This window comes from Ailuropoda melanoleuca, chromosome 12 (assembly GCF_002007445.2).
Source record: "Ailuropoda melanoleuca isolate Jingjing chromosome 12, ASM200744v2, whole genome shotgun sequence".
Lineage (NCBI taxonomy): Eukaryota > Metazoa > Chordata > Mammalia > Carnivora > Ursidae > Ailuropoda > Ailuropoda melanoleuca.
This window is the reverse complement of record NC_048229.1, coordinates 18,739,286-18,753,867: the sequence shown is the minus strand read 5'-3', so window position 1 is coordinate 18,753,867 and position 14,582 is coordinate 18,739,286. Positions and strand designations below refer to the sequence as shown.

The window sequence follows — 14,582 nt, the reverse complement described above, 5'->3', positions numbered from 1 at the left end:
CATTCATCATCCAGCTCCAACAACCATCACTTTCTCTGTTCTTAGTCTTTTCTCTCCATTTTCACTTCTCCCCCTGGAGTATTTTAAAGCAAATCCCAAGCATCATTCCTTCATAAATATTTAAGTTTATATTTCTAGGGGTGACTGGTGGCTCAGTTGGTTAAGTATCTGCCTTTGGCTCAGATCATGATCCTGGGGTCCTGGGATCGAGCCCTGCATCAGGCTCCCTGCTCAGTAGGGAGCCTGCTTCTCTCTCTCCCTCTGCCTCTTCTCCTTGCTTGTGCTCTCTCTCTCTCAAATAAATAAAATCTTTAAAAAAATTATTTCTAGCAGATGACTATTTTTAAAATTATGCAATACCATTATCATACTCAGTAAAATTGACAGTAATTCCTCAATATGAACTAATACCCAGGCTAAATCTAATTTTTGGCAGTCATGTCACAAGTGTCTTTTTACGGTGGTTTGTTTGAACCTGCTTCCAGTGAGATCCACACACTTTCAGTGGTTGGTATGTCTCAAGTCTCAATTTAGAACTCCATGTCCCACTTACGCTATTTATTTTTTAAGAACTTGGATTATTTGTCCTGTAAAAGATCCCACAATCTGAATTTGCTGATTGCCTCCTGGAGTTGTTAAACATACGCTTCTATGCCCCATATTTTCTGTAAATGCATAATTTATTTTGGAGACATGATTAGAGTCTTATGTTTTAAGAGTGCTTCATTGTTGGTGATATGTACTTCCTATTGCATCACATCAGGAGACTATCATTAAGATTGATCAGTGAACCGACTTTATGATTGTCTTTCCACTTCTGTAGACACTGTCCTTAATGTTGAAGATTTTATTTATTTGAGAAACAGAGATCACCAGCAGGAGGGGAAAGGTAAAGGGAGAAGCAGACTCCCCACTGAGCACGGACCCCCCCCCCCCCCCCCCCCCGCCCGATGCAGAACTTGATCCCGGAACCCTGGGATCAGGACCTGTGATGAAGGCAAATGCTTAACTGACTAAGCCACCCAGGTGCCCAACACAGTTCTCAATTTTAAAAGAAACATATTTTGAAGAAGCTCATACAGGTCAGGTACTTGAGCTGAAAGGACATGTGAAGGCCATAACCTGGCCCTCAGAGGCAGGCTCCATCCTAAGAAGAGAACGGTTGTATGTGGAGAAGAAGCAGCACTGGGTCAGGAGGAAAGTCTTGGAGCTGAGGCCAGTGAGGCACTTGTGCTGCCAGCAGCCAGCTGCCCTTCTGGGACATTATGTAAAATGATGTAACTGAGTGAAAAAGTGACAATGAGCTGGTCTCCTCTCCCTGCTCAAGTCACTGAGCTGCTGTGGTGGTGAGGGATGCTTGTGAGTTCAGAGTTCTAAGGTGCTGGTGTGTAGGAAGGATTCTTGGTCTGAGAAGACTGGCTTTTTGGTCCTTAACATCTTCAAACTTTGGAATCTGGAATCAGAGCAGTCTTTTGGTGCTCCAGTGGTGAGTCCCACACTTAACGGTAGGGCCGCCTGCTTCAGAAAGAGTGGATGAGATGACCTGGAGCAGCAGTCTCAGAGCTGGAAGGTGACAACTAGGAGACCATATAGTCCAGTGCCTCAGTTTATAGATAAGAACACTGTGGCCCACAGAGGAGGAGGCATGTTTTCAGAATACCTAGCAAGCTGGAGACTCAACTGAAGCCAGCATCCAAGCTGCTGGTTCTCTGGCTGTGATAACCAGCCAGCATCTCCTACTTGGAATTTCTAAGATGGGGGGAGTGGCCAGACCAAACTCTTCACAGATTCTTAATCTGCACCCAGAATTTCGGGGTATCCTTTGTATTGTTGATCTTATCCTCCTTCTTGTTTAGCACTGGCAGATTCTTTGATTTGGAGGCAATATTGAACAACTGTCTGTTTCTCCCAGCACCTGGTGGCCAGCTTGATCTGTGGTGGTACAGTGGTTTGAATTCAGACTGGGAATCATGAGTCCCGGTTTCAGCTGCACATTAGTCCATTAGAGGACAGGTCTTGGGCTTCAATTTCCTAAAGAGATAGGACCAGATCAGGTTTGCCCAAAGCATTATATGAATGTGCCAGATGATTTCCGTATGAGGATAAACAGCTTTCCTGTCATTATATGTTTGTATTTATCTTTCACTTATGGTAACTGGTTTTCTGTGTACAGCAGTGACATAAGCCTTCTGGTCTAAGCAGATTCACCCACCAATACAGAGGCAGTCCAGAGTTAGAGGACAGCCTATGAACATTTAGTTTTATTGAGCACAGATTACCTAGATTGGTTATCCTGGGAAAGTGTAAAGACGTGAGAAAGGGTCTCAGTTCTTTTGGAGAGCCATCTGGATGGAGGGTGTTCTGTATTCATACAGTGTGTTTGTGTGGTACCTTTTAGGCTGTGTTCATGAAAGTTTTTGAGTCATTGTTCTCTGGGGTAGTGCCCCGCAAGTATCATCCTCTGCAGCTCCTGAAAAGTCTGTCTAAGGGTTCAGTCATAATCTGAACTTCTGGAGCTGAGAGAAGATGGGGGTATTGCCATGGAAGCTGGGGAGAGTGGACTGCAGAAAGTGGCAATCAAGGGCTCTCTTCTTTTCAGGATTTTCCTTGGGAGAATCTTCAGTCAGAGTTTGCTGACAGCCAGGGATGGCGAGCAAGGGGCCCTCGGCCTCTGCATCCCCTGAGAACTCCAGTGCAGGGGGGCCCAGCGGTAGCAGCAATGGTGCTGGTGAGAGTGGAGGGCAGGACAGCACCTTTGAGTGCAACATCTGCCTGGACACAGCCAAGGACGCCGTCATCAGCCTGTGTGGCCACCTCTTCTGGTGAGTACCCCTGCCACCACCCCCAAAAGATAAACTTCCAAGTTTAGAAAGCCTGTGGCCTGGGCAGCTTTGGAACAAGAGGTTTCCCACCCACTTTGGGTCTCCTGATACAATCAGGTCCAAGAAGCAGGAGCCCTGGGTTCTTATCCCACTTCTGCTGATGAGCTGAGTGGCCTTGGGCAAATCCTGCCCCCACTCTGGACTCTGTACCCCCACCTCTAAAGGGAAAATACTCACCAGTTAGTGAGCAATTACTGTGTGCCACTTGCTGTGCTGAGCGAAGAGACAGCATGTGCAGTGGTTATACTGTGGTACACTGTACAGCAAGGACAGTGGAGCCAGGCGTCCTTGTTCTGAACCCTGACTCTGTCACTTTCCTGCTGGATGACCTTGGGCAAGGTCCTTACACACAGTCTGTTTCATTTTACAGGGTTGTTTGTGAGCAATCAAATGACTTAAAATACATAAAAAGCTTAGAAGAGCACATAGCACACACTGAATAGAATGTGTTAGCAATGATCCTAATAATTGTTGCTATATTTTATGTATATCAAAATGAAATGGCAGGGTTAGTTTCATTCTGGCCTCCATCATTATAGAAGTCCCTCCTGGATCTGAGGATCTGGGTAAATGTTGAGATTTTATTCTTCTCCCTTGATTTTGAGCTGGACCTTGAAGGGTGAATTGGGCTAAGTGGAGGGGTAAGAATGGCAGATAAGGCAAAGAGTATGTGCCCCCCAAGGCAAACATTTTCTAGGGATAGACATATGCAGTCTTGGTTATGAGACTTTGAGACCCTGAAACTGCTGTGTGCCTCAGATAGCGCCCTGGATAGGGGGCTGGGAAGTATTAGGGAACAAGAGTGGTTAAGGGAGGGTTGGGCCAGATTATCAAACCCAGATTTGATTGAGTAGGACATAAGGCTGTAGGATATTTTTGAGCAGGGAAGTGGTGTGAAGGAAAGGGTCATTTAAGTAGTATATTTAAGGGAGTTGAAGATAAAGAGATTAATTTATTGACTAAATAGAATGGGGTAGATTTTGTTCTGGTAGCTCTTGTCCTAATCGTTAAGTTTTATGCAGAAACCGTTGTTTACTAGAAATTGGAGATTCTCTGGGCCATTATAAAACCAGGACTTGAAACAAGTGACAACATTAAGAATAAATCAAGGTACCATGAGAAAGAACAGTTTCTAAAATTAAACAGATACTTCCTATCAGAGTCGTTTGTCCCTGGGCAAATCTTCAAGCCTGTCTGTACCTCAGTTTCCTCATCTGTAAAATGGAAATAATTATACTTTGTCATAGGTTCATATGGCCCTCCAGTAACATTAACAAATGAAAAGCTGGTCAGCCATGGCCTGGCACACAATAGTTGCTTAATAAATTGAAGCGATCACCATCTTTGTTATAATTTTGAATTTTCCCCTAAAGGAAAGTCACCTCCACCTCTCCCCTACAGCCTTCAGGGGAAGGCCGTTGCAGATCTGCTGTGATTTGGTGTGCCTTGGGCTCAGTTAGGAATGACGTTGCAAGGTTAACGTAGGAGTCAAATTCATGTGTGTCTGTTACATCCAGGGAGATTGCATGTCTGGATGGTGGGGCTAAACTGTGGTTCAGGAACTGGAAAAGGAATTAGCCTCTGAGTCCAGCAAATACTACTCAGCTAGAGGAGTCATGTTTAATGAGAGACAGAAACCATGTCCACGTTTTCCACTGTCCTGGCACTCAGGAGCTATGCAGTGGATTTCTTTTAGTTGGATGAATAAATCAAGCGAGTAAAAGTGAAAACTCGGGGGTTAGAGTAACTTTTCCTTCAATTCTGTAAAAGTCCTTTTTTGCACCCAGTGCTGGGTAATAGAAGGGACAATAAACTGGAGACTTACTTTTTAGTCCTGGTGCCGCAGGGAAGTTGTTTCTTATTTCCGAGTTTGGTTTCCTCATTTGAAAAATGAGAGACTGGGCAGTAATTCATTGTAGTACAACTCGTTAAGCTGTGAAGGTAGCCCTTTTTGCCAAGCAGCATCCCCATCCTTTTCATTATTTAAAGACTTTTTTGAATAATAAACTTGAACTTTTAAACTACTTCCTACCAGCAGACCACTCAAGGTTGAGGACAGCCTGAAGATTTTCTTAAACCAGATCTAGAGTCACATAATGTGAGCCTTAGGAGGTTATGAACCCACTGAAATGGAGTTTAAAATAGTATGTGTATGTGTGTGTGAGAATGCCCCCAGGAATTTTTTGCACAGAGGGTCTTTAGCCTATACTGGATTCCTTCACAAGTCACAATCCCTCAAAGGTTGACTTGTAGAGAAGCTGGTCTGGGATGTCTAGGACCAGGGGATCCTTTACAAGTAGGATCCCAGGGGTAGAGACTTGGGTCTTGTCTCTATCACCTAATTTTTCCTGTGATTTTAGCCCAGTCTTTTCTAATTTCTGATACTAGTGATTCCCCACAGACACTCATGGCATTGCAGTGCCCCACAGTTCCACCCTGTGTTCTCATTTTTCTGCTCCCACCCTCGGTGTTTCTGCTAATGAAAGCATTTTTCTTCCTTTACCCCCATTCTCTTTCTCCTTGATGACTGGTTGCCCTGGGGACTCTGTCAGTTGGCCGTGTTTACATCAGGTAAGATGCATTTCATTTTACTTTGTCTTTCATCAGCTATGGTTGCACAAGACACCCCTAGTCTCAGGAGACTACTGTCAGAAGCTGCAATCTCCCCTGTTTGTGGGTTCATTTGCTTGTTTTACTCCCCCCCCCCCAAACACTCTTTATACACCTGCCCACTGACAGGTACTTGCTAAAAACAAGGGGTCCATGTAGTACCTGGGATGGTCCTGACTCTGTTACCGACAGTAAAGCCTTAGCAGGCCACCACCTCTCTGGCTCATAGTTCCGCATCTGTAGATTAGGTTGGATCTGGTAGTATTTTAGGTTTTTATTTTTGAGATTCTGCCTCTACAAAAAGAACCTTCTAGCATATCAACTGTTCTCCCTACCCATAAAGGTCTTGAAAATGTTAGGAAGGGAGAAATTTTTTTGGTCTCAACAGAGAGCTTTTTTGTGAGAGGGGGAAAAAGTCTGTTTTCCCAGCTTTAGATTATGATGAAAACCAGCCAGTTAAGTATTCACCAAACCCAGGCACATGCTTGGTGAGACAGAGCAGGGCCTGGCATTCACAACTGGCTGTGAATAATCACTGAGCTGACTGTCTCCACGGTTGTTGGCAAAAGAGCCCCACACTAGTAGGTGGCTTAGGAATGTAGGGGGAGGACAGAAGTTCCAGAGCTCTAGAGCTTTAAAATCTAGGTGGGAGAAAGAAGCAAGGGAAATAAGAGAGGGGTTCCCACTACGTTCAGGGCTGTGCATTCTGACTGCAGCGGAACCTAGTAAATTTATAAATTTATCTGCTTGAAATTTATAAAGAGCACATAAAGTAAGTTTTGAAGCTTTCAACAGTTGGATAAAGGAAGTGGGATATAAAATCATTAAATGCTGCTTTCTCCTTGGCCCTGAAGTCCTAGATTTACATTTATATAATAAACTTCGTATCATTTGATCTGAAGATGGCAATTTATGTTCTGAGATAAATGTTGTTAAAATATATATGAATTAAATTATTCAAAGACACTACAGATAACATGTTTTTATCATTTTTATTTTATTTTATAGAAAGTTAAGCAGAATGTTTTTTAACCAGTGAAAGAGCCTGGGAAGCCCAAAACAGAATTCTGGTTTTTTTAATATTGAAAGAAACAGTTGAATGTAAAATCAGTAAAAGTACATAAAAAACACTAAGCAGGGGCGCCTGGGTGGCACAGCGGTTAAGCCTCTGCCTTCGGCTCAGGGCGTGATCCCGGCGTTACGGGATCGAGCCCCACATCGCTCCTCCGCTATGAGCCTGCTTCTTCCTATCCCACTCCCCCTGCTTGTGTTCCCTCTCTTGCTGGCTGTCTCTATCTCTGTCCAATAAATAAATAAATAAAATCTTTAAAAAAAAAAAAAAACACTAAGCAAATTTAGATAATAAGCAAAGTCTTATCTTTTAGGACATAGTAAATCACCAGAAAATGGTGAGGTTATGTCTAGATGCTGATGTCTGGGATACAAAGTTGTTGAGGAAATGCTGTAAAAATGAGAAATCACAGAAAGAAAAATTTGACTGCCAGGATAATACAGTTAATCTGTTGGGGAAGACAGAGATTTAAAGTTCATTGTACCAGCACCCACAGCCTAAACTGCGGCTGGGTCTGTCAGTCCCCTTGACACAGCTCCAGGCTTGCAGTTCGTTCCTGCTGTGTTGCAGGGAGACCCTAAAAGTAATGAAGCATGAGGAAGCCTGTTTAATTATGAGGTGTTGAAAAGCAAGTTTGATTTCACCACTAGTAAATATTTATTCAGTGCCAGGACCAGGAATCAGAGACTTGGGTTCCTTGAAGTATTTCCTGCTGGTACTGGTGTTTCTAATTTGAGGCCTCTGGTCCGTGTTGTTCGGCTGGCTATGATTGCTCTGTAGTGGGCTTGCACCATTCATGCATTTTTCTCTCCTGTTTGCAGTGGTTGGAGACCAGACCTAACAGACAAGTGTGTCCAGTTTGCAAAGCCGGCATCAGCCGAGATAAGGTCATCCCGCTCTATGGCAGGGGCAGCACTGGCCAGCAGGACCCCAGGTGAGGCCTTGGGGCACCTCTCACACCCACTCCTCCCTTTGGACATGAATTCACTTCCATTCAACACCTTCCCACTCCACCCTTTACTTAGTGCTTACAGACCCTCAATTTTGAGGCAATTGGGATCCAGATGGGAGTTCATCAGGAAGGGAGGGAAGCCGTATTGCTCCTCACTGGGCCGTAATACGAATATCCACTGAGCGTCTGCCAGCGAGCAGGCAATGTGCTAGGCAGTGCGCAAGATATCACAATTGTAAGTATGCAGAGTGCTGTGAAGGAGCAGCTTGGGAAGCAGGGTGTCTAGCAGGAGAGTCTGCAAGGAGGGGGGTTGCTGCAGCAGTGATTAATATAAAGTACGGAGGGAGAAGGGGACAGGAGGTCTGGGAGGCTTAGTGGAGTTTGAGGTGTGGATGGGTCTGTCATTCTACAAACACAAGTTCTGAGAGTCCTTCATGGTCTAGTCACACACATGGACACGCTCACACACACCCCAGACTTTCCCAGCAGTGTCTCAGACCTTCTCTTACCGTGCCCCAGCATACCCTGTATCCGGACATATTGGGCTTCTCTTAAAGGAGCTTGTCCTTTCACATTCATGAGCCTTTGTATTTGTTTTGCCTCTGCCTCTCCCCCCCCAGTCCTACTCAACACCTTCCTCCACTAATTTCTGTCCATCTTTAATGAGCAGCCCTGAAGTTACCTCCTCTTTGAAGTGGCCCTTCTTCCCCACATTAGTTGCTCTCACCCGTGCTTCCACCCTATGTAGTTGATACCTCTATTCAAGAAGTCTCTTCCCATGCTGTATTGTGATTGGTTGTAGCCCCCTTTAAACTATAAACACCTCAAGAGTAGGGTCCATCACAGTCTTAGTATTGGTAGTGTCCTGCCTAGTGCCTAATGGCTAACAAGCTCTCAGTCCAGTATTTTGGGGATGAGTGATAGAAGGGGCCAAGACCCAGAGGCAAAAAGCAAAGTGTAGAGTACTTACCAAGTATTAGTGGAAGGTAAAGCTAAAATTAATAGGGCAAATCAGAGAGATCCTGAATCTTGGCTCTTTATGCTGACAGGCCATTCCTGTTTCAGTTTGGATTTGGGACTTTTAACATTAATGACCCCTATATTACACAGGTCCAGTGATGGTGTCCGGCTAGCATTCATAACCAGTTTGGGCCAGGCTCCTGTAAAAGGAGTAGGCTGTAGTGCAACATGATGAACATCTTAGAATAAGCAGATTTTTCTTCCTGCTTTTCTGTACAGTTGAAAAAACAGTTGCAAGTAGAATGAAGGTTAAGATTTTGTTTAATTTGGTGTAAGTTCATGTGCTGGGCACGGTGGACCCTACCCTGTTGGTGAAGGGCCCCCGCCCCACTCGGAATAGCTGAAAGCATTTTATAATTATTTATTTTACAATGTTTCTGTTTCAGAGAGAAGACCCCTCCCCGTCCTCAAGGACAGAGGCCAGAGCCAGAGAACAGAGGGGTGAGGAACATTCTAGGAGAAGTTTCTAGAAATGAGCTTATGGCTTTAGAAGTTTCCATCTTGGCCCTATACGTTTTCTCCTTGATTATAAAAGTAAAGGAAAATGTGAAATACGCAAAGGAAAAGAGGGGGGGAAATCACTTATAATCACACCATTCAGAGATGATTACTGGAAATATTTTGGTCTGTTTTCTTTTCTCTTGTTCTGTAATTATATATACACATATATAAATTTTATAGATCTATTTATGTGCATGTATTTTATAGATGTATTGTGTATGCATATGTTTTTGTTTATTTTTTACAATACTTGGCTCCTGTTTTGTAGCTCTTTTTTAAAATTTCATTAATTCTGTATTAAGTGCCTTCAATGTGCTGGACATTATTCTAGGCACTGGTGATAGATCAATGAATATAGCAGAGATTCCCTGCCCTTAGGAAGTTTATATCAGAGAGAGGGAGACTTTTAATGACATATCTTTTTTTTTTTTTTTAAAGATTTTATTTATTTATTTGACAGAGATAGAGACAGCCAGCGAGAGAGGGGACACAAGCAGGGGGAGTGGGAGGAGGAAGAAGCAGGCTCATAGTGGAGGAGCCTGATGTGGGGCTCGATCCCATAACGCCAAGATCACGCCCTGAGCCGAAGGCAGATGCTTAACCGCTGTGCCACCCAGGCGCCCCTTAATGACATATCTTGAGATTTTTTTTTTTTTAAAGATTTTATTTATTTATTTGACAGAGAGAGAGAGACAGCCAGCAAGAGAGGGAACACAGGCAGGGGGAGGGGGAGAGGAAGAAGCAGGCTCCCAGGGGATGAGCCTGATGTGGGGCTCGATCCCAGGACTCTGGGATCACACCCTGAGCCGAAGGCAGACACTTAATGACTGAGCCACCCAGGTGCCCCGTATCTTGAGATTTTGCATGCAGTAGTATTTTATTTAAAGGCTGTTTAGTGTTCAGTTGTATGAACTTAACATTATTTGATCCTTTGTTGGACATTTAGCTCTTTCCTTTTTTTTATTTTAAAAATACTTTGATGAACATTTTTGAGCAGGTTCATGGTTATTTTACTAGAATGAATTCTTGGAAAAACTACTAGCTCAAAAAATTTGCTCATTCAAATCAGATGTTGATGTTAAAATTTTCTTGTTAAAATATTAAAGAAATTGTAAAAGCAAAATATTTATGCACACTACCAAAATCCCCAAAGAAGTATATTTTCATTTCTCCAGATTAAAATATTAAAAAGTTCGAGGGAAAATACCTGTGTCTTGTCCACATCCCTGCATATTGTCCTGAGCAGACTTGTGACCATAGTGTTCAGTTTTGTCTGATAATTTGGTCACAAGAGTTTGTCATTTCCCCACAAGAATTAAGAGCATGGGTTTTTGGATCATATTGACCTAGTTTTTTTTATCTAAACGCTCCCTCCTTGACTACCAGGTGACATCACTTTAACTTTCTCAGGCTCTGTTTCTCAACAGAGACCATTGGCTCCTAACCTCAGGAAGCCAGAGGCCCTGGCCTTAATGACTTACCTGCAGCGACCAGTGATGCAAAACTACATTGCCCCAGGAGCATAAACCCAGCAAATGTGAGGACTTGTGGAATTGTGTAGAGGTTGCTAAAAGGGAGGCCAGGGGGTCAGTCCTTGGGATTGCCCTCAATGAAGTGGTAGTTCCTGATGAAACAGTTGCACGTTCCTGGGTAAGGCAGCCACTGTCCCAGGAGCCCTTAAACTCAACCATGCTGGGTCTGAGTAGGAGGCATTTCTGCACTGAGGAGATGGAAAACTGGTTTTTTTTCTTCTCTGTGGGCTTGCCCTCTTGTTATATTTGCTGTTACGCTTTATAGGTAGTACCGCCCAGCAAGACATTTGGAGCTGGATGCCAGACTGCTTGGTATGGCATAGGGAATAGTCACTTTCATGACTTGCAAAAGACCCACAAATGAAGTCTGCGGAGAGCAATTGACCCAATACATCTTCTTCTTCTTCTTCTTTTTTTTTAAAAAGATTTTATTTATTTATTCGACAGGGATAGAGACAGCCAGTGAGAGAGGGAACACAAGCAGGGGGAGTGGGAGAGGAAGAAGCAGGCTCATAGCGGAGGAGCCTGATGTGGGGCTCTATCCCATAACGCCGGGATCACGCCCTGAGCCGAAGGCAGACGCTTAACCGCTGTGCCACCCAGGCACCCCTCTTCTTATTATTTTTTAATCATTTGTTCTAAAGATCTACCTAGGGGGGCACCTGGGAGGCTCAGTTGTTAAGTGCCTGCCTTCGGTTCAGGTCATGATCCCAGGGTCCTGGGATTGAGCCCCATGTAGGGTTCCCTGCTCAGCAGGAAGTCTGCTTCTCCCTCTCCCACTCCCCTTGCTTGTGTTCCCTTTCTCGCTGTCTCTCTCTCTGTCAGATAAATAAGTAAAATCTTTAAAAGAAAAGATCTACCTAGGGATGTGGGGGAGGAGAGAAAATTTTTGTAAAACGTGCACAATAATTAAGAGTATGGGTTTTCAGATCGTATAGACCTAGTTTCTGATCTAAACTCTATCCCTTCTACTAGCTCTGCAACCTTGGTCAAGATAGAAAATGGGTTACTTATTCACAGTGTTACAATTCCTACTGAGTCTTTTCATATGAAAAATGACGCAATATAGAACATGTTTTGGGAGGGGAAAGCTGAAGATGATACACCAAACTGCTGACAGTGGTTATTGGGGAGAGCATGGCCATGAAATGGTGCATAAGGAGACCTCTGACCATGTCAATTATTCCTCTAATGTGTAAGTTTCTTATAACAAGCATATATATATATATAAATAATCGGAAAAAAATTGGTGTTTTATGGTTTTTAAATTCTTTGTAAAAATATGAAAACTTTGAGGGAAAATACTTATCTGTTTAGATCTTGTTCCCATACCTGCATGTTCGCATGTACTTGTTACCATAATGTTCAGTTTTGTCTGGTAGCTTGGTCACAGGAGTTTTTCTGTGTTGCTGCATAGTCAGCATGATGGTCTTTAGAAAGTATGTATCAAGATTTTGATCATGATATCCATTGTTGGTTAATTAGGGTTCCACTTTTTTGCTATTACCAATAATGTGCAACTTGTTCCAATGTTCCCTTGTAATTAGGTGTAGGGGTTGTTGCCAATTTTGCTGTTAAAAAACATTTAGAAAATTTTACTGACTAAGGTGGGATTCTGGGAAAAAACCTGGTGATCTAAGAACCCTGACTTGCATCAGCAGATTGTTTTACTTTGGGCCAGAGCCAGTCCTTTTTGGCATTCACAACTCCTTAGCTGGGACCTGTTGCAGGCCAAAAGGGCAGAGGGGCCACCAGGTTTCCTCTGCCTTGTAGTCTAAATGGGAGGAAAAAATGTTCCCTTTTGGAAGCAGGTGGCAAAGGGTAGGGAGGAGAGGCAGATGCCACCTGCAGGTGACGTGTTTGACAGGTGCAGGAAAAACATGCTGCTTCTTCTGAATTGCATTTCTTCCATACAGGGATTTCAAGGATTTGGATTTGGAGATGGTGGCTTCCAGATGTCTTTTGGAATTGGGGCATTTCCTTTTGGGATATTTGCCACAGCATTTAACATTAATGATGGGCGGCCTCCTCCAGGTAAGACCCTACTTCCGTGGTAATTCTGCTTGAAGGCTCCTTGGAATTCATTAGTATGCAGATTACAGATAACTATCACTGCTTGGTCAATCAGCCTTTTCAAAATGTCAACTCTTTTCGGATTACTGGTAGTCATGATAATGTATATTGCCCACTTACTAAATATTAGGCATGTTCCAAGTACTTTCATCACAAACACAGGGGATCCTCAACACAAGCCTGTGGGATGGGTGTGCATTTAGCTCCATCTTCAAATCAGAAAATGCTCAGTATGTTTCCCAACACCTACTCTCTGCCTATAAAATGAAAAAGAATAAAAGATACCCAGGATACCTAGCTGAAGAAAAGCCTAGACCTATGCACGTAACGTTTAGGGGCAGAGAGGAGAGAGACAACCTACCAGGATTCAGGGTCTTTTTATTCTGTAGCATCTCTGTCCAGCTTCCCTCAGGATACATGTGGGGCTGGTTCCAAGTCCTACCCCTTTGGGAGCCCTTTCTCTCTTTCTAGGTCTGTTACCTGCCACTACCTTTCTCTCTCCAGCCAGCTTAAAGGTGCCAGCTGCATTCCATGTAGAGCAGGGCAGCAAGGTGGGTGCCCTGTACTTTATCCCAGTCTGACACCTGGGCCAAGATCCTTACCATGGAGTGTGCAGAGGTGCTGAAGTCATTTGAGCTCTGCTTGCACTCATTGGAACCCAGAGTGTGTGCTGGGCACAGTGTGTGGTTGCTGGCCAGGAGCTTATGCTCTTAGGGACAGAAACCTCCTCCTGGGGCATCCCAGTTTTCCTCGGCCCCTACCCTGGTGCTTGGCACATTGCAGGCAATCAGTAAGTCTTTGTTGACTGAGTGCCTGCATGAATCATCAGAGCACCTACCTGGGGAATAGTACAGCCCCAAGAGGTCTTGGAATGCCCTTCCTTACCTCCTCCACCTCAAGTTTTCTCCTTTGTTTACGCATTTTCTCAAAGGAACGAGACCCCACATGGACAGGTGTGCTCTGCCCTGAAGAAGGGACAGGGCATTATGCCAGCAGCAAGAACCCACTTGGCAGCTTGCTTCCCTTCTTCTTGGTTCAAGGCTCACTCTGGGTTCCTTAGGTAAAGAGAGTTCTACAGCCATGCTGGACTCTGGATCAGTTTATCCCCCTGCCACAATCATAGTTTTCCTTTGTCTTATTTGATAAAATTTGCCCATCCTGGATATAGATTTCTTACTCTCCTTCCCCCAGAGTCTGGACAGGGAACTCTACATAGTAGCTTTTCTCAAAGCAGGGAGGAGTGGAAGCCTAGCTCAGCCCCTAGTTTGCTGTGTGATGGGTGAGACAAGTCACTGTGCTTGTCTGGGCTCTACTTCTTCTCTCTGGAAAAGGAAGGCACTCATATGTGGGGCTCTCTGCACCTCGCCCCCCTCCCCCCACCCCCCNCCTTTGTCTTATTTGATAAAATTTGCCCATCCTGGATATAGATTTCTTACTCTCCTTCCCCCAGAGTCTGGACAGGGAACTCTACATAGTAGCTTTTCTCAAAGCAGGGAGGAGTGGAAGCCTAGCTCAGCCCCTAGTTTGCTGTGTGATGGGTGAGACAAGTCACTGTGCTTGTCTGGGCTCTACTTCTTCTCTCTGGAAAAGGAAGGCACTCATATCCCCCCCCCACCCCGCCTCAAAGTGCCAGGATCTAGAGACTCCATGACTCACAGGGGAGCGTGCAGAGAGGCTGAGAGCATGACTGTGGGGCTCTGCCACTAACAAGTGAAACTTGTGATTTTGGGCAGGTCACCTCATACTTGTACATCAATTTCTTCTTACACAAAATGGGAATACTAATACCCACCAAGCAGTAATGTATGTACAAAACAGCACACAGAAGATGCTCAACAACAGCTTTTCTTTTATTATTTCCTCTAAGAGTTTCCTGTTCAATTTACACCTGAAGACCAAACTCTCTTAGGATAAACTGGAGACCTTGTCCTCATTGTTCT

The 14,582-nt window shown here is 44.2% G+C and overlaps 1 protein-coding gene across 3 annotated transcripts in view; it reads left to right on the top strand.

Annotated features, from left to right (window-relative positions):
- Positions 1–14,582, top strand: part of RNF185 (ring finger protein 185) — a 35,142-nt gene that overhangs the window by 17,894 nt on the left and 2,666 nt on the right. For all 3 annotated transcript variants that reach the window (XM_011220162.3, XM_002915554.4, XM_019795646.2), the window contains 5 exons: positions 2,600–2,822; positions 5,435–5,453; positions 7,386–7,498; positions 8,923–8,977; positions 12,486–12,603. In XM_011220162.3, the coding sequence (XP_011218464.1) occupies positions 2,647–2,822; positions 5,435–5,453; positions 7,386–7,498; positions 8,923–8,977; positions 12,486–12,603 (481 nt within the window). In that variant the 5' untranslated portion in view covers positions 2,600–2,646. The remainder of the gene's footprint in view (positions 1–2,599; positions 2,823–5,434; positions 5,454–7,385; positions 7,499–8,922; positions 8,978–12,485; positions 12,604–14,582) is intronic.